Consider the following 24,300-nt stretch of genomic DNA (forward strand, 5'->3'; position numbering starts at 1 on the left):
GTCAATCTACAAGAAGCTTGACACAGTAAAATTTCCCACAATGCCCATATTTTTCACATCTTCTTGCAATGGCACAAGAGGAACCATCTATTCATATTAGCAGAGTTTCTCATCATGTACCACAGAAGGATTTCTATTTAAAAACAGGATTAACTGTCACATCACAGACTGTATTTGAACACTCTCTTAGGTAAAGTATTTGTAGAGGAGAGATTTTTCTGGTGTTAGCCATGTGATATTTTGTGAAGTAGTATTGTTCTGTAGGAGTTGATATCACAGAGATGAAACTGACTCAAGAAGACAAAATTATGAATGTGCTGTTATTTAAGAAAGGAAACAAACAACAGAAAAACTCCCACATCACCATGCAACCTGCTGGAAAGAACTGCATGATAAACTGAACTCTTGCAGGGCAATGAAAGATGGCATCTGTTGATGGAACCTAACAACTGGCCAGTTCTTTAAACATCTTTGTTGTAAACTGTTTTTGCTGCCAAATGCTCTGTTTTGCACCACAGTGCAATGCTGCATAAATGTCACAGTGTGACAGTCAGGTGGGTTTCTTCCACCCTCATGACAGCCACATACCAAGAAATGAAGGTGTTATTTGATTCATTTAAAGGAATAGAGCTTCCTTAACCCAAGTTCCTTTAGCCATTCTTAAGCCTAACTTGACCTTACGAAGACTACATCTCAACTGAAAAAAATATCCCCTCCCCCCAAAAACAAAACAAAACAACAAAAAACCAACAAAAACAAACAAAAAAAAAACAAACAAAAAAAAACCAACAAAACAAAACAAAAAAAAAAAAAAAAAAAAACAAAAACAAAAACAAAAACAAAAAAAAACCTGATAAGGCTAGTATGGCCAAAAAGTACAAAAAGCAGCACAGCACGGTTTCTGTATATTACATACCTGCAGGGATATTTTTTCAGAGGAACCCTTTGATGACTTTCCCTAGCAGAACTTGAAGTTTTGGAATGCAGAAAAGTTAGGTTACAAAAGTATCTCTTCTACATTGATCTGCCTTTAGACTAATGCAGAAGAGTATCAGTCATATTGATGAGGGTGGTAATTTCAATTAATACTTCAGTCCCTGGACTGAGCCATAGGTCAGTACTATGTGTGCACACAGGATGCTTTGGAATGGACCTGAGGAAGAGTCAGTGCTTCATGAACAGGGAGACAAGCAGCATGGTCTGACATTACCCATCCATCTGTCCAGCCATTCACCCATTTTTAACTGGACACCTCAGGGTGTCCAAACCTGGAACTGCAGGGCTCAGGCTCCCTTTCATGCTTGCTGGGTGAAATAATAAGCCCAAAACCTCTGGCCCACAAGAGCCTACAGACTCACCAGACACACAGAGTAGGTGCTGCATTTGCTTCTGACATTTTAAGTCAAGTGACTGTTTCTTTCTACTTCTTTCTCTGCCATTAGGCTCACACTGCCACTAAATAAATGCCACCTTTGCTAGCAGTCACCTCTTTCTTACCTTTCTCCTGACAAACTATCCACAGTCAGAGGCACAAGGGTAGTGACAAAGTGATCAGTTGCACTCCACATCCTCGTGTCTAGTATTTTTTTTTAACTGCCAATAGAGTCTGAAGGGATGAATCTGCTGCAGTTGGGCAGTCAAATATAGATGCATCACAGAAAAATATTTGATGTCCTTTAAATCACAAGTCAATTTAAGTAAGTCAATTTACATTAAAACTCCTCCCTGCTGAAGGAAGCACTTGCTTAGATTCAGTTTTGCCTTTTTGGACCCTTCTGGGAATACTCTTTCAAAGTAACTGCATCCACAAAGCCTGGTTGCATTGTTGTTATGAATTGATTCATAGAGGTCTGCAGGACATTCTTAGGTGCAGGTAATTATGACTTCCATAAGCCACAAAATAAATGTAGGAATACATGAGAGGAAGGATTGAATCATGATGGACACTTACACCTCATCTCCTTGTGCCAGAAGAGCCACTAAATCTTCTTAGTTTGCCCTTTATGTTTCCACACTTAAAGCTCATAGAGGGAAAAAACCAGAAAACACAGAAAGAAAGGAACTCACTTCCTTACGAGATGAGAAGGACTCCATAGACAGAAAATAAAAAAACTGTTCAAAAGAATATTTAACACTCTACATTTCCCAGGAAATATCATGGTATGTATTTGTGTGTTTGTATACACAAACTATTTGTCATGTTATCTTTCTGTTCCTCTAAGCAAAGAAAAAAATTCACTGTAACACAGAGCACTGAAGCATCACACAATACCAGTGACTTCTCTGCTTAATGCTGTAGTGAACTGAAAGCTATCTTAAAATATAATAAATATTCCTCAGATGCCACTTCTTTATTTAATGAGAAATTATCCTTTCCCTGCACCAGACTGTGAATGGGGATATCTGTTTGCAGACCTCACTTACCCATGTGGCAGCAACGAAGTTACAGAATTCTTCTGAGTGGGAATATTAGCTCTTTGAGGAAGACATAGGTCACTGAGGAATTACTAACAACTGGAAATTGAAGCCAGGAAAAGCAGCATCAGTTCCCCAGCCCAAGACCAGGACAGCTTGCAGGGTGACCAATACAAGTACCTCAAGCCTCTTTCTGTGAAAGGAAGATAACCCCTCTCCACCCTATAGAGTGTTACAGGGAATACTGTTTGCAAAAGCCTCTGTATCTCAGAATTAATTAATATTTACAATGATCAGTCCCATCAAATTCGCATGCTGAAGACATCTAATTAACATGCGAGTAGCATTTATATGACTGTGGTACTGGTACATAAAAAAAATGACAGCTTCATAACATTTGCTATTTTTTCCCCAATTAATTTCATTTACTCTAAGGACCTCTTTCCATCTAAGAGGTGCACAACGCTTTTTAAAATAGATTAAACCCAATATAATGCTGACTTAATTTATCAACAGCTATTTCTGTGGGTTTTTTTTCTTGTTATGATAAGGAATTATCATTTTGCTAGCAAATCTGCATTCATCCTCATACATCACTAACGATAATTATGGAAATGAAGAATACTGGAATCAACCATTCTGTGGTCATAGAAGGAAAGAGGATAAAGATATTCAGAAGAGGAGACTGAAGCAAAAAGCCTAAAGAATTTATAACTTAGAAGCCTACACGTATTATTCATTCAAAATATTTATAAACGTGCCAATAAACATAAAATACACACATTTAAAATTGAAGGATCATCCTCAAGAACACAGCAAAGCATAAAGAAAAACAATGAAGGTACAAGAAGCCACAGGTGCCACTCTGGCCATTTCTGAATCTGACAAATACCTCACTATCACAGCTGAAGGCTTTGCTGCTTAGAGCTGGGGTGACCAAATGACCAAGATTAGAACCTGCTTGTTTCATACCAGGCACAAGAGTGTCCTGAAATATTTGGAATTTCCATGTACAGGAAAACTGGTTCTTGTCTAAATTTAACTGTGTATTGATATGACAACTCTCATTTAAGCGGTCAGGTTGGACAAAATCCCTCCTCCCAGTGCTGCTCAGCGAGCCAAGCTCACTAGAGACAAGCAGCAAACCCAGCAGTGCCTGCACAAAGATGCCAGACTACGGAGCTTGCAACTGCAGGAACATTTCTAGCCAAAGAGATTGAAGCTTTGATCACAGAAAACTGATCTAGAGGAACCCAAACAATCCCTGAGAAATATTACTAAGTCATCTTTATAGTCCAAGTTCCCCCCTCTTACAGTATCCCAACTTTATTCTACTTCACATCTGCAAAAACAGAATGAAAGCAATATTCAGTTAGTATCTTTAAACTTCTTTCACAGTACTAAAAGATTGGTAACTTTTGTGTGTGAATCTCCCACATTCTGTGAAACTGGCATGCAAAACTAACTACTTTATTTTGAACTTCACTGTCACCAGTTCTTTGTGTTTTTCTTTTTTTTTTTTCTTGGTTTCCATTGCAGCAGTTTTCTTATGATACATAATTATACCCTGCAAATTTCCAGTTAGTCTGTTTTTCATAAGCATTTTAAATTTGATGTGGACATACCAGTCTGTGAAAGGGGTCAGGCTTTAGGTATTTTAGTGAAGAGTAAACAAAAAAAAACTTCAGGAAACATCTTTGTTTCACGTTGTTTTTAAAAACTATTTCATCTTCATTCCTACATTTTCCCTTAGTTCATCTGTAGATAAACATTCTAACCCCCCCCTCCAAACTTTACCTCTTTTTACTGACTTACTGAAATAAACTCGAAATTTATCAGATTAATCAGAAATAAATATTATTCTGTACAGTCATGTGGAGGATGATGTGTTTCACCCTTTCACTTAAATATGAAACTGCAGAAAAGCCCCATATACACAACAATCAGTCATGCTTGTTCATTTCTTTCCTGGTTACTGACAACATCCAGAAATGCAATGATTACAACAAATGGTAATCAGATATGCAACAAAAGAAAACTTTTTTACACTGCACTCTCCTTAATTTTAATCTTTGAGAACTCTAATGATAGATGATACAATTATCACAAGGCTACCCGTAACAGTGTACCACATAGATGCACAAGTTTAAAACGCTTAACAAATATCATCCCAATTAAAAATTTGTTATCTCTTGTCATCTATAGCATTCAGCTTTGCTTGAAAATATTAAATTGAAAAGAAAAATTCTGCTGAATACTGAGTTTATTGTTCACCAGGACAAAATGAAGTGATAAAGTCTGTTTATGCGCTTTCCCCCCTCCCATTATCAACTCCTTCAAACACAAAGGTCGGTGCTCTTTTTCCTTTAGTCCACATTTTTTTATTTAACCAGAAGTTTTTAAGTGAATCATGTCCTCAACCATTTATTAAGAAATGGTTTAGAAAATTAAATTGTCCAAAACGTCAAAGTTTTTTTTCTTAAATAGTCAAAGTTATCTGTGAGATACGGCATTTTCCTGTAGGTCCTCCCCATGACAACAATGCAACAAACCCCCAGCCTTAAGACTGGATTTCCAACATTTTAAAAAGCATTAAAACTGACACTTCCCACTGTGCCTTAAAGGACTTTTATTAAAATCTCTGATAAATGAAGAAGCCTGAATAAACAGATTTCTTATTCTATACGCATGAAGGGACAACTTTTGTGGACTACTATTAAGAGCCAGTTCAGACATCCACATTTATGAACATTTCAATCAACAAAGATATCCTTCTACCTATCCTGGTGCTTTTTTGTTTATCTTTTTTAAAGTGTATCAGAAAATCTGGAGAAACATTATGGCTGTTAAAAAAGGCAAGGCACTAAAAAGTCACCCTAAGCATACAAATATATTTCACTACCAATAATTGAAGTACTGAACTATACCAGAAGCAAGGAGAAGGGCAGAGAATAAATTGAATACACATGCTATGGCTTAAAATCAGAGTATACTACACCTTTCAAAACCAAGAAATTTACTCCAGCACTACCATAATGTTGTTAAGATCTTTAAATACAGGGGAAAATATATGTATTTTTTTTCACACAGAATTAGTTTTAATGTAACACAACAATGCAAAGGCTGTGGAAACAGGAACAGCACTTCAGAATTCCCAGACTAACAATCTAAGTCACCATTGCATCAGGCAATCCAAGCCTCCCAGACAAGGAGGGAGGCTCCTTTACATTCCTCAGTAAAATTAAACAGCTCACTATAAACAAGTGGCTCACAAAGAATTTATATCTTGCCAAGAGCCAGAGCATGACCAAGCGAAAAACTTCAACGGAAAAGATAAATCGAGAACACAACAAAAATCAAACTACAGCACAACAGCTTTCATCACCTCTCAATACTTGCCTCTGCTAGAAAGACAGCCAGAGGAAAGGCAGGATATAGCTTTCAGAAGTGGCACAAGGTGTCTATGTGTCACCAATGAGATCTTGCCTTTCATTTCAGTTGATGGCTGTCTAAATTGCTCACAGAAATATCTGTCTCTTTAAACCCTTGGTGAACATTATCCAAATCAGTTATTTTTAGTGCCATACTTCCAAGACATTTAACTTGATAAGGATTTCAAAATGCCAGCCCTCAATTTCTTACTGTAATGGATTATGTTTGAAAACATGTGGCTAGGTCATTAACATTACTCAGTAGTGGGAAAGTTGTTTATACACGTTCTTATAGAAGAGTAAAGGATCAGATCTTTTCCATTTAAAATTATTAATGTGACTAAGTCAAAACTTTTCGCCAAAAATACGTCAAGTTTCCACATCTATGATTTTCAGAGGCCTCCTGGTAAAAAAAAACCAGCAGTCCTTGGCCAGAAAGGGAGACAGAGGACCTGCTACAGTGAGAATACACATCTGAGATGTAGAAAACACATTTTCAAGTCCCCAGTTTGCTTAATTTATCCTAGGACGAAAACATTAATTGCTCTAATACATACTGGAAAGAGAATAATTATTATTAAACAATCTCCTGCATTGCAAACAGTTCTACATTTTCACTATATTGAAAAGAATTTATGGAAGCAGTTGAATTTTATCTCATTTACAACAACTGCAGAAAGTACTCTTGGGTTGGAATGGTCAAAATAGATTTACATTTTCACCTTTAAAATAACTGATAGGTTTAAAATGGTCAAAACAGATGAACACTTTTACTTCTAGAGTAATGGATGCCTCTGACATATTCCATCATGACATCCATGGCCTGATGGCACATGCCACTATAGTCAGTGGACACTGGGCCATTGATTTAGATGAAATTTTACTCCAATCTCTTTATAATGATTCAGCTTAGTAAAAAATCAAACCAAACCAAACAAACAAAAAAAAATTATATTTATCATATTTTACAAATGCCTGATAAGGAAACTTCCCTGTTTGACCATCCAGGAACCCCTCTGGCAGCCACTTGGGCACCACCTGAGCTTGGACTTAGGACCTTTTCCAGCTACGCCTTCCACACTCACAAGAGAGTCACGCCAGGTTTCCCTGAGCAGACTCAGACTTCGAGATCCCAAACATCATTTAACCACGGTGCAATAATGAAATAACAAGTAACAGCTCGTGCCAGTGCCTCCGAGGAAAACAAAAAAATCCTGGGCTTTTACACCCTCACAGTCCAAGGGCAGGAAAGTCTGGAGTCATCAGCTCCTGAGTGTGAGCTCCTCTGGCTGGGCCAGGGGTACCTGGGACCTTTGTTCTGTCTCCTGCCTGGGGCTTGGGCACCTGCCCCAGAGCTGCACCTGCAGCTGCACCCTGAGCTACCTGTGCTGAATGGATTCTTCAACATGCCAGTGCACTCCCCAAGATTTACTTATGCCTATCAATCCCAAAACAAGGGAAATTAGGAGAATTTACTGTCTCTGTTGAGATGATTAGATTAGCACTTTAAGTGCTCTTACTGGGTGTATCAGAACCCTCCCATGGAGTTTCAAGAGAATCTTTTTTCCCAGTCTTAGCAATAAAATCTTGTCAGCAACCTACAATGTTGTAAGTTTTATGACTTTTAAATCTTGGATATAGAGTACTCAGCAGGAAAAGCTTAGTTTGTAGGAATGCACCAGAATTCATTGTGTGAGCATATGTCTGGCTGAGGGAAGGAACCTGAGTGAACTCAGTATTTACCCTTGCAGTGCTGATTATATAAAATTTTACGTTCTACTGGAAACCCTGTTAACTGAAAAAAAGTAATGATGATCCTTCTGCATGCCTTTGCTGAAGGATCACTTGTGTTTCTGGTTGCTTTTGAAGATTTTAATAAGACATACACTAATCATTTTCTTGTAGGAGTTCACTGAGTAAATAACTGAACTTATAGCATTAAAAGCATCAGTTTTGCCTAGGTAGGGACTGTAATTTTGAAATATTGAACTAGCGTTCCACCTATGACGAAAGGTTCAATAAAATAAAGGAGAATACATTAGAAATGCATGTACATAAAATTTGGAAAGAAAGGAAACTATGATCAAGGCATAGAGGCAGAAAGAAATCAGACAATACATGTGTAGTTCCCAGTCTCATTGCTGATCCTTTTAGTCACAAGTAAATATTAGTAAATATGTTAGTATTTAGTAAATATATCAGTGACATTGGGAAGTTAGCGATGCACCCACAATAAAACATTTCTTTTTATTTACTTGTTAAACAGGTCATGTGGTTCTATTCAGACAGACTTCCTGACAGAGTTCTTTTTCTTAGCAAAAATGTGCAAAGAATTACTGAGAAAAAGGAAAAGACATTGAATAAATGCACAGAAGCTTCTTGTAACAGAGCCCATAATACCTACTTCACATTCCTCTCTTCAGAACAAATTCAGTGCTTTTCAAGATCTCATATACTATGATGATAAAACTGTGAAACAAATCAGATGTATAAATCTTTTTTGGAAAATGACAAAATGGAAGGCTTGCACCAAAGGGAGAAAGTTGTTGTGATGGTGTGACTTTTAAAAGTCTGTGCTATACCAGCACAGGAGTCATGGAGAAAGGAAATACTGACATGGGAAATAACAATTAAGAGTGGGAGGAATTGATTTAACCACTGAAGAATGGTGACAGACTGGTTTAAAATAGGCTTGAGATTGAGGCAGCAGAACAGTAAAGGTGGGGTTGTGTGAGTCATACTTCTCCAACTCTACTCATTTTACTAGAAATATCAAAAACATCTCCAAAACAAACAAAAAGTCCAAACCACAGAGGCTTCAGGTGCCTCTCAGCAAAAGCAGAAATTCGGCTGGAGGGTGGAATGAGAGGTAATGAAGCCTCCAGCCCACTAAAGAGAATCACTAAACCCTAAACTGCTGTATCTGCCATCTGGCCACAATGCCCACGTGATTATTTCAGAGTCCGCTTTGAAAACAAAGCAATACATTAAAATCTTCTTTTTTAAGGAAGTGTCAGCAAATACTTAAAATATGAGAAATAGTGCTTTTAAGGTAGAGAAGATAAATAAGCTGGCTGTGTCAACCAGCATAGGAAGCTTTTGGAATTACAGGCCCAGTGTGTCGTCATCATTTCTGAGCAAGGGAGGAAAAAGACCTCATTCTACACCTAGAAATATAAAGTCACTGTCAAAGATGAGTTCCCAGGGTTAACAGGTGATCATTACTGTGCCTTTCCTATTAATTATTCCAAATATCTGCAGTAAAATAAAACTGTGATTACAGACCAAATGGAAAATTTATCTCTTGCTAATTGTAGGCACAAATGTCAGGAGCTGCCAGAGTCATGGCCATTCGTGAACTGCACTGATTTGCATTCCCAGAGCCTGTAAAGCTGCAGGATGAATTGTAAAACTCTTAAGTGCGGACATAATTTAGTATTGATTACACTTCACTACACCTACAGCAGTGGTAACAGCACTGAGGACAATCAGCTTTTGCTACTTGACCTGGCACTTCTGTTTTCTTGCTCAAGGAATTTGCATCAAGGGTATTAATTACAGAAATCAGAACACAGTAGGATAATAAATACTGAAGGAAATTCTCAGCTCCCTCAAAGGAGAACAAAAATAATGGAGGATTTTTTTTTTTCTTTCATTTAATGCCAATTAGTAAAGCATGGTTTAGATTAATCAGAATTGAGACACAATTAAACATCGCTACAATAAATTACTATTATGGTTATTATTTCCAACTTGGCTGTGGCTAATAACCAGTGAGACTGATGCTCATTACAACAGATAATGTATAATTAGCTCCTATTAGATATTTGATGTACTAAATGGCTGTCATAGATCTCGTCTTAAAAGACTGTCACTATATTTTAAAATAATTTTAAAATAATAAAATACTATTATAGTAAAGCACAGCATAATGAGTAGGAGAAAAGAACAGCTTCTAAAAAATGGATGAGACATTGCTAGGTAAGTTGACCTTTTAGAAACACCCACCCCTTCACTTATCTTCTAAATGAACGGCAGGATTATTTTTATTCCAGCTAATGAGAGCAGCTATAAGTAGTCATAATTAAAAGTCAATCACACTAGAGCCAGCTACAGTTTTGCTATTATAACATAGAATAACACTTGAGTTAAGATTGCAGGACAAACACCATTCTGTTCCATTATATTCCTAATTCTCAGTTCTGAAATATTTCAGTTGTGACGTAACGTTTTCCCACAAGACAAATACCTAATTCTTCAAGAAATATTATAAAGGCACAGAAGAAAAAACCTCTGCTCAAAAGAAGATCCTACCTACATGAAAGTTCAAGTGCAAAACAACCAACAAAGACAACATTCTTTTCTGTAAGGAGAAATAAACTTTTTCTACAATATAGGAAAAGATCTCAATTTTCTTAACACTTCTGGCCATGGAAAACAGCAGAGGATTGAAAGCTGGAACATGACATAAAATAACCCTCAGTAAAAAGAAAAAGAAATGCCTATGACGGCTTTATCAAAAACGGTTGTAGAAAAGTTTTGCGGAAGTGTCTGTGTACATGGCTGAACTGATTTTTTTCCCTAAGATTCTGAAGAGTACAGCTAAGGAAGACTGCTCTGAACATCTGTGTGTTGATAACCCCACAGGGAGAAGGAACTCAAAGCCTCAAAGAAGATTTACTATACTAGCTGCTGTGTAAAGTTGCTCTTTCCTCAAGGAAAACCAAATCTACTGCTTGCAACACTTACGGAGGAAAGGTTGCTGATTGGCAATAACTATGTGTTTGTCTGGGAATTTTCTCATGGTTGCTTTTAGGATTCAACAGCTCTGGAGTTGACTACTTTTATTTCTTAACCAATTGTTTTCTAGTCCTTTTGCTGGGTATCAGTGATATTCTTCTAAAGGTAGTGTCTAAATCCAAATAAAGCACTTAGTTAAAGTAATGGTATATGATGGACTCAGGTGAACTATCTCTTGCTGTACTGGAAAATATCTTTCTCCAAATACTCCTGAGCAGGATCTTATATATGATTTGGATCTTTCTGCTACAAGTCACAGCACGTGCAATAGATTGGGAGAATGGTAGCTGAGGTTGGTGTTAGCTGAGATGCAGCATACAAGCACTTCCAGGGAAATCTGGTCTCTAACTTTCATTAGATTAAATTTAAAATCTTAAAATGGTTTTGTACAAGCTTAGGTTCTCCATATTTTTCCAGCACATATCCTGTGGGACTGAAAATGACAGGCGTCTGCTTTGGTAAAGTTGGATGTACAAGAAAAGTACGATTACAGGATTTGCATTCTTTCCTTATGAAGAAATGCAGACTTTCTTTTGAAGGTAAATTGTTAAAATCCAAGGAAGGGCAGTTCTCTTTCTTGGTATAAAACCAGGTATGATTGAGAACACAGGCTTGATTTCATCTCACAGTCTAATATAAAAGCTCATTAGCTCAGAGATCTTCAACTGTCTCAAAGCAAAGAGAGGCAGTTCATAGGGCCCTGCTTTGTCACACCTGTGTTTTCAGAACCACAGAATGGAATTTCTTTTTCAATCTCCTTCTCTACAGCAAGGATGTGGGAATGGTTATTATCATGTTGCTAAGGGAAATGCACCATTCTATCATCAAATACCAGTATTATTGACTGACAGTATTTGGAGAGGGTTATGGTTTGTAAAAAAAAAAGTCATTCACTTTACAACTGAAACAATAGTGCTCTCTCTTGGAGTGAGTCAAGGAGAAATAACAGAAACTGTTACATTTTCTATGATTTTTATTTCTACTAAATGCTGTGAAATGCACTTTTTCCTGGTCTGACCTCTATTTTAATCAAATTGCAAAGGAAAATGTTTCCTGGTTTGAAAATTGACTGAAAATTAAAAATTAAGTAATGCTCTCTGCCCTACTTTTCAGTTTCTTTTACCATTTATACTAGACTTTTAGTAAGAAAAATGTCTTTATTGTTTTATTAGAGAAACTATTCCACTTCAAATAAGTAATTTACAGCCCATTTTGGGTTATAGGAACACCATTTACTTCAAAAATAAAGGCACTACAGTGTATTTGTCAGTGCCCTGATGCAAACAGAGCAATTTTTGATTACCTCAGCATGAGAATGAATAAGTTATATTTTCTTACTTCTTACACCTTTATCTGAGCTGAGCAGCCCATTTCTTTGTACGTGTCATATCTTAGCGGTTTTTCCAGGCACAAGGAGACTCAACTACTGAATCTGACTTAGAATGTTGAGCAGACTTCAGTGCGCATTTAAAGCGGCGTTCCAAAGAAATAAAGATGTGTACCCTGGTATCCTGGCACAACATTGTTCAACTTCAGCCAAATCTTACTGAGAGACAGATCTTAAAAGCATCAAATCCCAAAAGAGGAACAAGAATCAGTGAATAGCTGAGCGCTGATATCCCAGCTGTACCTCCACTGATGGAGCACCTGAGCAAGCACAAGCCTCAACCCTCCTAATAGCAAGAATCAGCTGGCTGGTTGTACAACTGCTGCACAGGCATTGAAAATATGGGGAGAGGAGTAGGGGTGGTGGTGGAAAGGAGTGTGTTTTCTGGGCTTGGCCAGGTCTGAAGGACACTTATTTTCTGTGCTGGAACAATGTGCAGGAGAGACACAAACTTTACATCATCAAACTTCATTGATTCCAGCTACTCAGCTATAACTTTGCAACACCACAAAGTGACTAAAACTCAACACAGAAGGTGGAAACTTACTAGGGAGAGGGAAAATTTTAAAAGGGATATTCCCATGAGTGCAACTTACTCCATATTATGGCACCCATTTGAGTCAATGGTGCTGAAAACCCCAGTTCCCTCTTCCTTATCCAAGAGAACTGGCGAGGTGACCTCTTTGCTAGATGATGCAGCACTGCTCTGACTACCTGGGTGGCCTCAGGAGACCTCTTCCAGGAGTTAGAATCTGCCTAAGGCCATCCTGTGTCCCAGGGAAGGATACCATGGTGTCAGCTGAAAAAGTGACATACAGCAACTCACTCCTTGCAGCTTAAACCTCATGAAGGTGTGGACATTGTTCCAACATTTATTATTAAATAAAATGCCAGGCCTGTGGCTTATGCTGGACTTATGCCAAAACTGTTCTTTGACAGACCTTTAATGTCTCCTGTATCCTTGGAGAAACTAATTGTTGTTTTGTTAGAAGTTATACTTGAAATACAAAAACAAAGAGAAATCTCTTGATGACACACACTTGTACAGGAATGCACATATCCAAATGTGATGATGGATAAAAACAGCCTTACAAATAACAGTTCACAGCTGTAGTCTGCTGGAAAAATATTCAACATTGTATTCTAGGTATTTCTTGAAAATTGCATGGCACATAGACAGACATCACAGTAATTTGGAGAAAGGGAAGAAGTAATAATAGCACTTCACAGTACAGTAGACAACATGATAAGCCAAGATTAATAGACAATATTTATGATCAAATTAATTAACTGTACCTTGAAAAATAATGGCTCCTCAGGAAGGGGGCTAACAGGGAGGGAGGTTGTGCTACTAGCTGGACTCATGTCTGTACTCTGAAAGAAAAGCACATAGGAGTTTGCATTTCCAATCAAGTTCTGTGGACAACTTTTTTACATTTTGGGGGAGAGGGGGGATGAAAGAGCTTAAAAACAGCATTGAAAATCCAACAGAATCAGACTGATAACTGCAACTTGTACTTTATTTGCCTGTAATTAGCTCAAGTACTTCACTAATGGGTAAGTATTCGCATTTTATTTTGAATTAACTCCCCATTCAAAGACTGAAACACATGCACAAGTACACAAACATACTGTTCATATTTGTTCGTGTAGAAAAACGCATTCATCTCAAAAGAAACTACAACATAAAATTTTAAATTATTTTTTTGATGTCTCAGTAGTATATTTAGAAGTAAAAATTAACAGGAAAGCAATACACATCAGGAAAATACTAGGTTCAATATTTAAAAACAGATCCCATACATGAGTCAATACAGCTTACAAACAAGCATTACTACAAGAAAAGAAACAGTGAAAATCTAAGTTATTAATCAAAATAATTCAGTATCCTTCAATGGATCTGTCAAGACAAAATGCTTGAATGATTGACCTTTAATCCCACCCTCTTCAGATCATATTTCAGTAACCTGTTGTTTAGCATGTTGATTATTTTTATAGATGTGACAGATACTAAACCAAGTGTGTGACTCTTAACAATATAGAATGGTAGTAATAATAGAAGAACAAAATCTGCAGTTTAAAACATATATAAACAATATCATAGTTGTGCTGGAGAAAACTAAAATAATGCTACTTCTTGGGAAAAAAAGTTCCTAACTGCTAAAATGAAAAAAAAAAATCCAATATGACCACCAATGAAACAGAAATTAAGAATATAATAGAAATCAACAAGTTTGCATGGCCTAGTAGTGCATTCCTTTTCACAATGTAGCATTGCAATGCAGAATGATTTAATAAATTCAACTTGTGCACTTGACTAATCCAATCCCTGTTTTTTGCATTACTATGAATCCACTCTTTGATAAACCCAAATTGTGCAAGTGAAGCACACTACTGCACCCAATAACTACTAACAGTTCATTAATCAGAAAATGTTTACGGAGAAGTACTGCAGTTTACTCAGCCAACTGGTAGGAGACAAAGGAAGGCAAAATTCTGGGTATGAAATCCCTGTGTCAAAACCAAAACAGGGCACAGAGTTAACACCCAATGAGAAAACGTGAGTTAAATTAGATACCTATCAGTTACACCATAGTTGAAAGAAAAGACAATAGTGACTTGATAAATAATAGGGATGCAAGTAAATGAGAAAGAAGGGGGTCACGGTAATCATATCCTAAGAAAGAGACAGCCAATTTATTATCCACAGAACACAGAGATGACGTTGAGGAATAAAGAGAGATTTCAGCATGGCAAAAAGCCATTATCTTTGTAGAATCCATTGTATTCAGAAACACTACAAATTTTAACTCAGACTCCTGCACCTGGATCATCAAAAAAAACTGGCCAATAGTAGTATTTACAAAATGAAGTGAAAATTAGCTATTCTACATTAAACATAGAGTGCAGGCAAAACTAGACTTTTCTGTGGGAATATTCTGCCTCGAATGCCAGCAGCTCAGCAGAAGACAACTCGCCTCTTAATTTACAAAGAATAGGGGGGAAAAAAAAACCTAAGAAGGGGGAGAAGATAATCAAGCATCTGATTTCCAAACCAAATCAAATGCCCTAATCTGTAATTAGAAGTGTGCAGGAGGGCAGACCCATCTTTAAGCACTGAAACAGCATCACTATGAAAATCTGCAAAGCAGGAGCTGCTCATTGTTCAGGGATAGCTGGAATCTAAGCAAGGTTTAACAGAACTTGGTGTTCTCACAAAACATCTCAGGGTACATCCACAGGATGGCCTCAGAAAAACTTCTGCTGTCCCATGATGGCAGGACAGGAGCCAGCCCAGGTCTGATGTCACACGGATGTGGCACCACACCTGAACCAAAAGGGCTGTGGAGAGGGGAAGGGGGATTGCTTTAGGAGAGGCACCATGACTATGTGGCTTCTGGACTGAACATAATTTGAGTCTGGCCAGACAGGAGCAGTGGCAGAACAGCCAGTGTCTGCCTAGAGCTGTCCACATACACATGCCCTCAGCAGCCCCTCCAGCACCTTCAGGAATTTTCCTCTCTAAGGAAAGTAGAGCAGTATCTGTGCCTGTGTAAATTAATTAAACCCAGTGGCACTAACAAAGTTTATTACAGTGGAGAATTGAGTGAGACAGCACCAAAAGGGTTGTTTCTCGGGCAATTAAAAAACCCAAACCCTTACAAGCTAAGCACTGCTGTGAAAGATGTTGATAGCTTGCCCTCCTGAAGCAATATACAAAGAATTTCAAACAACTCCACACTCCCCACTTAAATTTGTTCTCTGTGGTGCGTTTATCATAATCACACTTTGCATTCTAAAGCTCCCCATACATATTAAAAAAAAATCACTGTGAGGAATTTCCTCAATGGGGACTTTTTATTTGATGTTGTCTAAACCAATTGTGTTCTCGTAAAAGAAGACACTCACTTCAAGTCCAGCATAAACTTGATAGGCTTAGTCATAAATTAACCAGAAGATGCTATACCATTAGGACATAATTGTATCTTGTAAGTCATTGCTAATGCTAAATAAACATAATTCGTATCTTAATCCAAAATATTAGACAAAATTAGGTTATATAATTTTGCAGTACTTTGCTGTGCAGCTATCATTTTAATACGTATTTTTTTATGCACAAAATGCACAGCTGGGTTTTGTTGACTGAGCCTTATCCATGTGTCACTGGAAACTTCTCAGTTTACTAGAGGGCAGAAAATTTGCACAGCTTTAATCACCTAAACATTTTCAAAATATATGAATACCAAGAAATTGAATTTCTCAGAACAACAGTTCAGAAAAATAATATCTTGTCCATGCCAACTAACCCCTGCAAGCACTTCTCTATAGGTTTGTTTTTTTGGGGTTTTTTTTGGCTTATTTTTTTCTTTTTTTTTTTTTTTTTTTGGTTTGGAACAGGCTGCTAATATCTAGAGGACTGACATTATTAGAATTTTATCAGTAATTCTTCCATGACTGCAAAGATCAATGACCAGGTTTTATTCTGATTTCTAGAATCAGTCTAAATGTACATCATCCCTATTGTGCAGTTGAACAAGTACCTTGGGGTCACTGATAGGCCATGCTAATAATTTACCCTTGGAGAACAATCTTAAAACTGATCAGGAAGTTTCCTGATAATGAAGCAAAGGAAGAAAACAAGTCTAAGAAAACAAATTTCCCATTTCTACATCCATTTTGGAGATCCAAGGTCAGGAAGACCCTGTTTGAGGACAAACTCTCATCATTTGAGCTTTATAAAAGTGAAAACAGATGTTTCTAGAGCTGTTCTAAAGTAGGTACAGGCTTGGTTTTGTTTCATTCCACGTGTCTCTACCTTCCTCAAAGCAGAAGGTTTCACAAACCTACATCACAATGTAAAATGTCTAACAGTAGATTAGAGAACGTAGTCAGTGGCTCTCCAGCAACACAGAAAATAAGGTATGTGCACAGTGTTAGAACACACTCCTTTGGAAAGGTCTCTTTCTTTTGAGGAGTCGCCTAGTCTTCAGCAACTCTTCTATAAATGAAAGCAGATTCACCTCATAAATTCAGATTTTTCTTGTTACAAACCCTTGCCTTTAATCTGATGTTCTCTAGGAAGGCCTGTCAAACTTGGTTAATTGTGCCATAAAATAAGGACTGTCCACCAACAGAAGCCAATTTAATTCACTACAACTGCTTTTCAACAGGGCTAAACACTACAATGGTAGCTGGCAGACACTGACTTCTCAGGAGATCAGTATTGGAATTTATTGATCTAAAGAGTTAACACTAACAGAGAAAACCTTCAGTGGATATTAGAGCTAGAGATTCAATAAATCTTTATAATAACTGAAGAAAAGACAATCTGTGTACTTTATAGCTTTTTCTAAGGGGTAGTGGATGAGTGCTGAAGTGACTTTCAGAGTGATAGTTTTAGTTGTATCATAACTTATGTCAGAAAATATCATTTTATAATCTAGAAGTTGAATAGAACTAGGAAATTAAATAAGTGCAGTCAGCAAGCTCAGTAGTGACATTTTGATATACTGAGGGTAATCAAAGACCTGCAAATGGATTTATTAATGGGTCTGCACAGCATCTCTATGAAATATTGTACTTAAATATCATTACCCCATTTTATCCATAGAAGTGAAAAAGAAGGGAAAGTGATTTGTTCAAAGCTATGAAGGGAAGTTAAAAACAAAGACAGAATCATCCAGTTATTCATCCAGGGTGTGCAGTGCTCTCCTACACACTTTTGGAGTGCTCTGATTCCTGTAATTTCTGTATTATTTAATGTCATGAAGAGGTTTTGCTCATACATATATTTCCCACAAATAAATTTTCTATAAACAACTGAGGCCAGAAAAATGAAAATTAGTTTAGCTTAAAAAAATAGCAGACACACAATAAAAGCTTTTACCTCCCACCCTCTATCAGGTATGAGTAACATCTCCCATCTCTCTTACTAAGAATGGAGTGAGAGCCTCCTTAAAATATGTTTTGTAATATCTGTGAATACAATTCAGGTGGTTATTTATAAATCCATGTCATGTCTCCTTCCTTAAAAGATACAGTTAAATATTCTTACTAATTACTAATGCATGCAATTAACAGCTGAGACATTTAAATATTATTTTCCAGTATTTGCCTGGAGCTTGCTGCTCCTGTAGCTAGGAAGGCTGCATGGCTCTTGCATCTGACCTGAGTTATTGTAGCTCCCATTGCAGGGGTGAAGCAGAAATTACAGCTGCTGCTGTGTCTTGCTCCCTCTTTTTATGCTACATGAGGTACAGAAGGCTGAGTAAGTTTTCAGTGGTTCAATCACCTACGGATTCTCAATCAGCAATTAACACACAGATGTACAGATTAGTCCTGATTCCTCTCATTATCTAAGCAAAGCCCATCCCCTGGGGAAATTGGGAAATTTCACCTCATAAAAGATAAGACACTGATCTGTCACTTAGCAGTATTTGTATGTCCAGCACTGTTTATTTTAGAAGAGTCTGAGATTTCAGGAATTCTCATAAATCGAATACTTCACACAGTATTTTTCTTCCACCAATGAGGGATTAGCATAAAGAATATTTTGTTGACTGTAATTTATTTCCACTTGGAAAAAATAGCTGAAAATATGCTCTTTCAACCTTCTAATTAAGCTAAATCAATTATAAAACCCATAACCAGCAACTAATATAAATCGTACACAGTTTGTTGAAGGGCTACTGCATTTGAAATAGTTTACACTCAAACTATATTTTCACACTGTTTTATCATTAATATAAACTTAATTTATTGAAATATTTAGATTTATCAAGTTACCTATCTCTCTTCTCCTTATATTAAATGCAAAAGTGTAAGAACACCAAAGCACAAAATAATATTATTTTCTGGTTTTAAGTAATGGCAATATGAAATTCCTTAACATAAAAAAAAAAAAAAAAACAACTAGTAGCTAGGACAAGGACAACACCTAATAAACATTTTGAAATTTGTAAACGAAGTAGAAAGATGAACTACTGAGAATGGGAAGTTGCTGGTTTACAATTGAGTGCATACAGAGTGGGGAAAAAAAGTCTGTTTTTATAAGCACAGAAGCATCACATTTCTTACAACAGACAATGACATATATGTCATTACATAACTAATGCATTTATTTAAAGGCAAATATACCTTTCTTTCTGCTCTTTATTTTCACCTGGATTTTATCTTGCTCATCCTCCCAGTCTATCTTTTCTCCCAGCTTTCCTTCACAAAACTCTATGTAATAAACAGACACAAGTTTCCTTGTCAGACAAATTCCTGCCACAGAGAGGTTACATGAAGGGTCCATTAATATGTAGGAGAAAACCATTTTTACCTTCCCAACAGCAAATTCACTGCAAGTTAATCTCTAAAAATCCCCTTCACTTCTATTGCAAGCAGAATCTAATTTCAAAACTAATTTGGACAATGACTTTGGGGTTAACATCTCTTTGAGAAGAGACCTGTGGGATCATCAATGACTGTCACTCTCAGTTGGGACTGCCACCATGACACATGATATTAAATGCAACTCAAGTCATATTTTTATCCTAATGAAAACCAGGGGGTTGCTTTCACAGATGCAAATGCTTTGTTGACAATGCAGTGGAGAACTGATTTCCTTAAGCAAAACTCTACTCCCTCTTCAGTTTCTATTGTTTCTTTCATACTTCATTGACTATACTATCAAGCCTTGACATTTTGTTATTGTATATTCCTCCCTAATAATATCATATAAAATCAGCTTCTTCTGCTCTTTCATCAGGCAATTGAGAGAACCGAGTGCTCTCCTGGGATTTTAATCTGCAGGCTGCCTATTTCAATTGCTTTTCTTTCCTTGCAGGAGATCTTTCAGGTTCAAAAGCACACATTTTTTTCTCAAACTGCTTTCAGCTCTGTAGAAAATATGACAGTTGTCTCTCACAGTAGGTTCAGTGTGGTTTTTTTTGTTGTTGTTTTTTTTTTTGTTTTGTTTTTTTTTTAACTCTAGTCACAAAGACTCTTTCTTTCTCCAAAGCCTGCATCACAGCACTCAGAGTAACTACCTGATACTCCACAGCACAGTCATAATCTGAATGAAAATGTCTGTTCTGCATCCTCTCAAAAGAAGAGGCAGAGAACCTCTGGGCTCTCTCAAAGTTCTACATCTTGCCTGCATAGAGATCCACTGTTTTCCTGCAATTCCAAATTAAACACTTAGAACATAACCAATCAATTAATAAAACTGAGAAGGGTCAAAACAGAAAGCAGAATTGACTTCTTTCCCTCCCTCACACACCCAGGCATGTTATACATCATTACACAGCATAACATACTGGGACCAAGATACAAGGTGGAATTAAAAAGGACAAATACAAACAATAAATGCACTTACAATTACATTAAAGAGGACAAAAGTATAAACAGAACACACATTTATTTGCTGCTGGATGTGGAGGAAGCAACTGTCTTGATGGGTTAGGAAAAACATGCTCCCCAAACCAGGTTGCTCTCCAAGTTCCTCTGAAGCACCCACTGATGACAGCCACTCCTGAAGCCAGACATGGATTTAGGTGCCAGTTTCAGCACAACAGCTCCTATGCTCACAATTCACTGCTCTCCATAAGGCTCTGAAAGATGTCTGTGATCTCCTCACAACCAGTGTAATGTCTTTTATAGTGTAAAAAAATACATGATTCCTTCAAGACAAAAATCTATTTGTAATTGCTATTAATGAATATCTTTCTTTAAGGCACACATTTTAACATACACCAAACCCACATCCTACACATGTACTGTCCAGTACCTCCCTTTGCCCATAAGTACATAGGGATATAGGTGCTATCTCCTCCAGCATTTTGGTCAGTTAACTGACTACAGCCTGACTTATAGTGCTTTCATCTAAATGAGGACAATGTTTCATAATATTGACAAAAAGTACTTTTTAAATCTGAACACAATGAAGCCAACCTGATTTTCATCAATAATTTTCTTCTGAATTGTCTAGCTGCCTTCTCAGTTTATTTGACTTTGTAAGCACCATGGGCAACTTTGCCAGAGTTTCACAACTGTGTTTTAATCTGAGGCTATATTTTATTTTTCTGTGATTCCCAAAAAAGATTCAGATGTCTTCAATTGCTATGCATTTTATTGAGGTTTTAACAAGCTATTTTGAACTTCCTAAATGTTGTGATTGCAATTATTCTCACTTCTTCATCAGTACTCAGAAGGGTTTTACAATTCCAGTATGGAACCACTCCTGACAGGGTGCTTTAACTTATTTACATGCAGTAGCTTCTTTCTCAAAACTGTCTTGAATTACCCAATAGCAGCTTAAAGGAAACATTTTAAACATCTGTATGTATCTGCTACTAAATCAGGGAAGACAGGCTGGGTGTTTTTTTACACACTACGTGAAAAGAAACAAGTGACATTTTATAATTTGAAATATGCTTTTCCTGGCTGCAGCAGTTCTGTATAATGTTGATAGAAGTAAAAAATAAAAAAAAAAAAAATAGTGTGTTTTTCTATGTTATTTGCTTCACGGTGTTTTCAACAGTAATGTTCTCTAATGACTTTTGAAAGTTGAATCTATGCAGCATATATATATAAGGCAATATTTCATCTGAAATGTAGAAATTCTGATTACCACAGACAGTTTCTAGAATGCTAAGCCCACTTTTTAGTTTGAGAAGCAGATTTCACAGTGAAGTTAGTCAAGGCAAAACAAAAATTCCTTGATTTTGTAAAAACAAGGTATGCTGAGTTTTCACCTTCACACATCAGTTTTCATTCTCAAGGGAAGGATAAGGGGAAGGCACAAGAGGAATTTCAACTCTCAACCTGTCAGAAGGTTCAGTAGAAGCTACCCCAAGAGCAGCTCTCCACAGTCCTTCCAGCTCCACTTGTTCTCCCTTCTATTTCCCAGTGCTAAACAAGATCTTCCTGTGCTGGGACCCCAGAGCTGGGTGCAGCACTGCAGGTGAGGTCTCACCTGAGCAGAGCAGAGGGGCAGAATCCCCTCCCTGTCCTGCTGCCCACTCTGCTCTGGATGCAGCCCAGGACACGTTTGGCTTTCTGGGCTGTGAGCGTCCATTGCTGGGTCATATCCAGCCTCTCATCCAGCAGCACCCCCAAGACTGTCTCACCCATTTCTCCCACTCCTGCACCCATTCCATCAGCAACACTAGCCCTGTTGTGCCATCCATCTGAACCTGAAACTATCCTCACCTTTTCTACCTTTCTACCTTCCTTTGACCAACATCCATTCCTTTCAGTCTCTATAGAGGATAGTAATTATATTAAAATACATCCAGTATATCTAAAGTGCATACAGCGCAAATATATACCCTTAGATACAAAAATACACACAAAATTGACTGAAGAATCTGTAGTTGCTGTGATGCAGCTGCCATACAACTAGTTTGCTACTGAAAAGATACATACAGAGTAAAGCTGGTCAAATAATGAATGTATGAAAAAGTTGTAGGGTTTTGCTGCAGAGAACCTTAATTTTGACACAACTACTCAGCCTCGAGCTCTGGGAAGGCCAAGCTACACTGCTTAAGAAACTGGCATCATTTGTGAAGGAATAGAGGAGTAAAAAGCTGCTGTACTAGTACTTAAGCACTGCATCATTGGTTTTTTTAGAGCCTTCAGCTGAGCTTTTTTTTTTTAATTTTTATGTTTTGCAATGGAATTATATGCTAAATTTGCTGAGATATCTGAATAGCATTTTATAAAGCCATTAGCAACAAAATATTCATTTTTCATTTATATTATGTCCAGGAATACAAATGAGCACAATTTCTTCCTACCCTTCAACATTAATAGGGAAACCAGGGACAAAAATTGAACACATCTTTCAAATTCATTTAACTACAATAAAATATAAAGAGCCTTTCAAATGAAAAACAATTTTAAAAAATAATACTGTCTGTTTTCATTGGAGGTATTGTTATAGGCATCTCCACTACTGAATTAATACATTTTATTCCTTTTTTTTTTTTCTAGTTCTGTAATTCCACAAAGCAAGGTTAAGGTACCGGCTCAGTCACCACTGATAAATCAGTATTCCTTGAAACAGCTCTCTTAAAATTACAAAAATAAATCATCAAGAGACACGGGAAATGAGGAGACATGTTAACAACCTACAAGGCTTGTACTGCAAGCTAGGAGTTTATCCATACTTGCATTATGCCATGGAGCAGTTGGCACTCTGGCTTATCTGATGGCAACCACTCTGCATGGCTCTCCAGTGAGTTACTTTTACCTGCCACTTTTCCCCTCCCTTCCACCACTATTTTAGCTCTCAGCAGCTGCCACTGCTTACAACAATCTCTGCAGGCTCAGTTGTGGTAAAAACAGAAGCTTTCCTTGGCAGAGTCACTGGATCTTTCCCTGCTCAGCAGCACAGAGGTGATGGCAGGTGCTAACACCTCCTGGCTGCTGCACGGAGGCTCTGGGCTTGTCACTGCTGCCATCCCACTAAAAAGCAAAAGCTGGTCCCCCGTCTTCTTCCTAAAACCCTCAAGAACTCCAAATGAAACAGACATCCAAAAGCACACAAAACAATCCCCTGAGAGACCACAGGCAGCAGAAATACCTTGGGTTTAAATGATGTCCACCAGCAGAGTTGGCCTGAAAAGCCTGGCTCACAATTATTCCAGCTGAATTCTAGCTCTTGTCCTATCGCTGCTCTAAACATATCAGGAGTGAGAAGTTCAGTACTAAAATTTCACCAGTCTGCTTTCTCACACCTCTTAAGGTTGGGGCAATTTACAGTGTCTGCATCACATACTGCATACAAAGAAGAATCTTGAAAAGTAGGCTGCCCTGAGAGTAGAGGCAAATGTTTTTTGCAGTGGAATACAGGAAACAGATAAAATATAGGAAAGTTTAGGCACATACAGTGAAGATGCAAAAATGTATTTGTGGAACTGCATTTTCAACAGAAGAAATCAATATTGAGGAAATACTCAAATCAATATCACCCTTACATATCTATTTTATTGTAACTTTCACTTAATGGCCAGGGATGTTTTTTTGCCATAAGTCCTGTGTCAATCAGAGCAGATGATGATGGCTTTTAAAAGCTTCTCAGTATTTTTTTTTTTAACATACAGTACTCATATTGCAATGCTGGGATATTGCAAGGGGTCTGGAAACTGCCCACAGATGATCAGATGAAAATTCTGCTGCCAGGTTTCAATCTTTTCTAGTCTAATGCCTCCATTTCTTTCACTCAGTTCTGATTACTCTTCAGCAGTATAAAGTCTAAATGATTCCTGTATTAAAGGG

The 24,300-nt window shown here is 37.3% G+C and overlaps 1 protein-coding gene across 3 annotated transcripts in view; it reads right to left on the reverse strand.

Annotated features, from left to right (window-relative positions):
- CCSER1 (coiled-coil serine rich protein 1) overlaps positions 1-24,300 on the reverse strand; it is a 530,723-nt gene that overhangs the window by 297,041 nt on the left and 209,382 nt on the right. For all 3 annotated transcript variants that reach the window (XM_062493841.1, XM_062493840.1, XM_062493842.1), the window contains exon 6: positions 13,330-13,407. In XM_062493841.1, coding sequence (XP_062349825.1) covers positions 13,330-13,407 — 78 coding nt within the window. The remainder of the gene's footprint in view (positions 1-13,329; positions 13,408-24,300) is intronic.

This window comes from Cinclus cinclus, chromosome 5, assembly GCF_963662255.1.
Source record: "Cinclus cinclus chromosome 5, bCinCin1.1, whole genome shotgun sequence".
Lineage (NCBI taxonomy): Eukaryota > Metazoa > Chordata > Aves > Passeriformes > Cinclidae > Cinclus > Cinclus cinclus.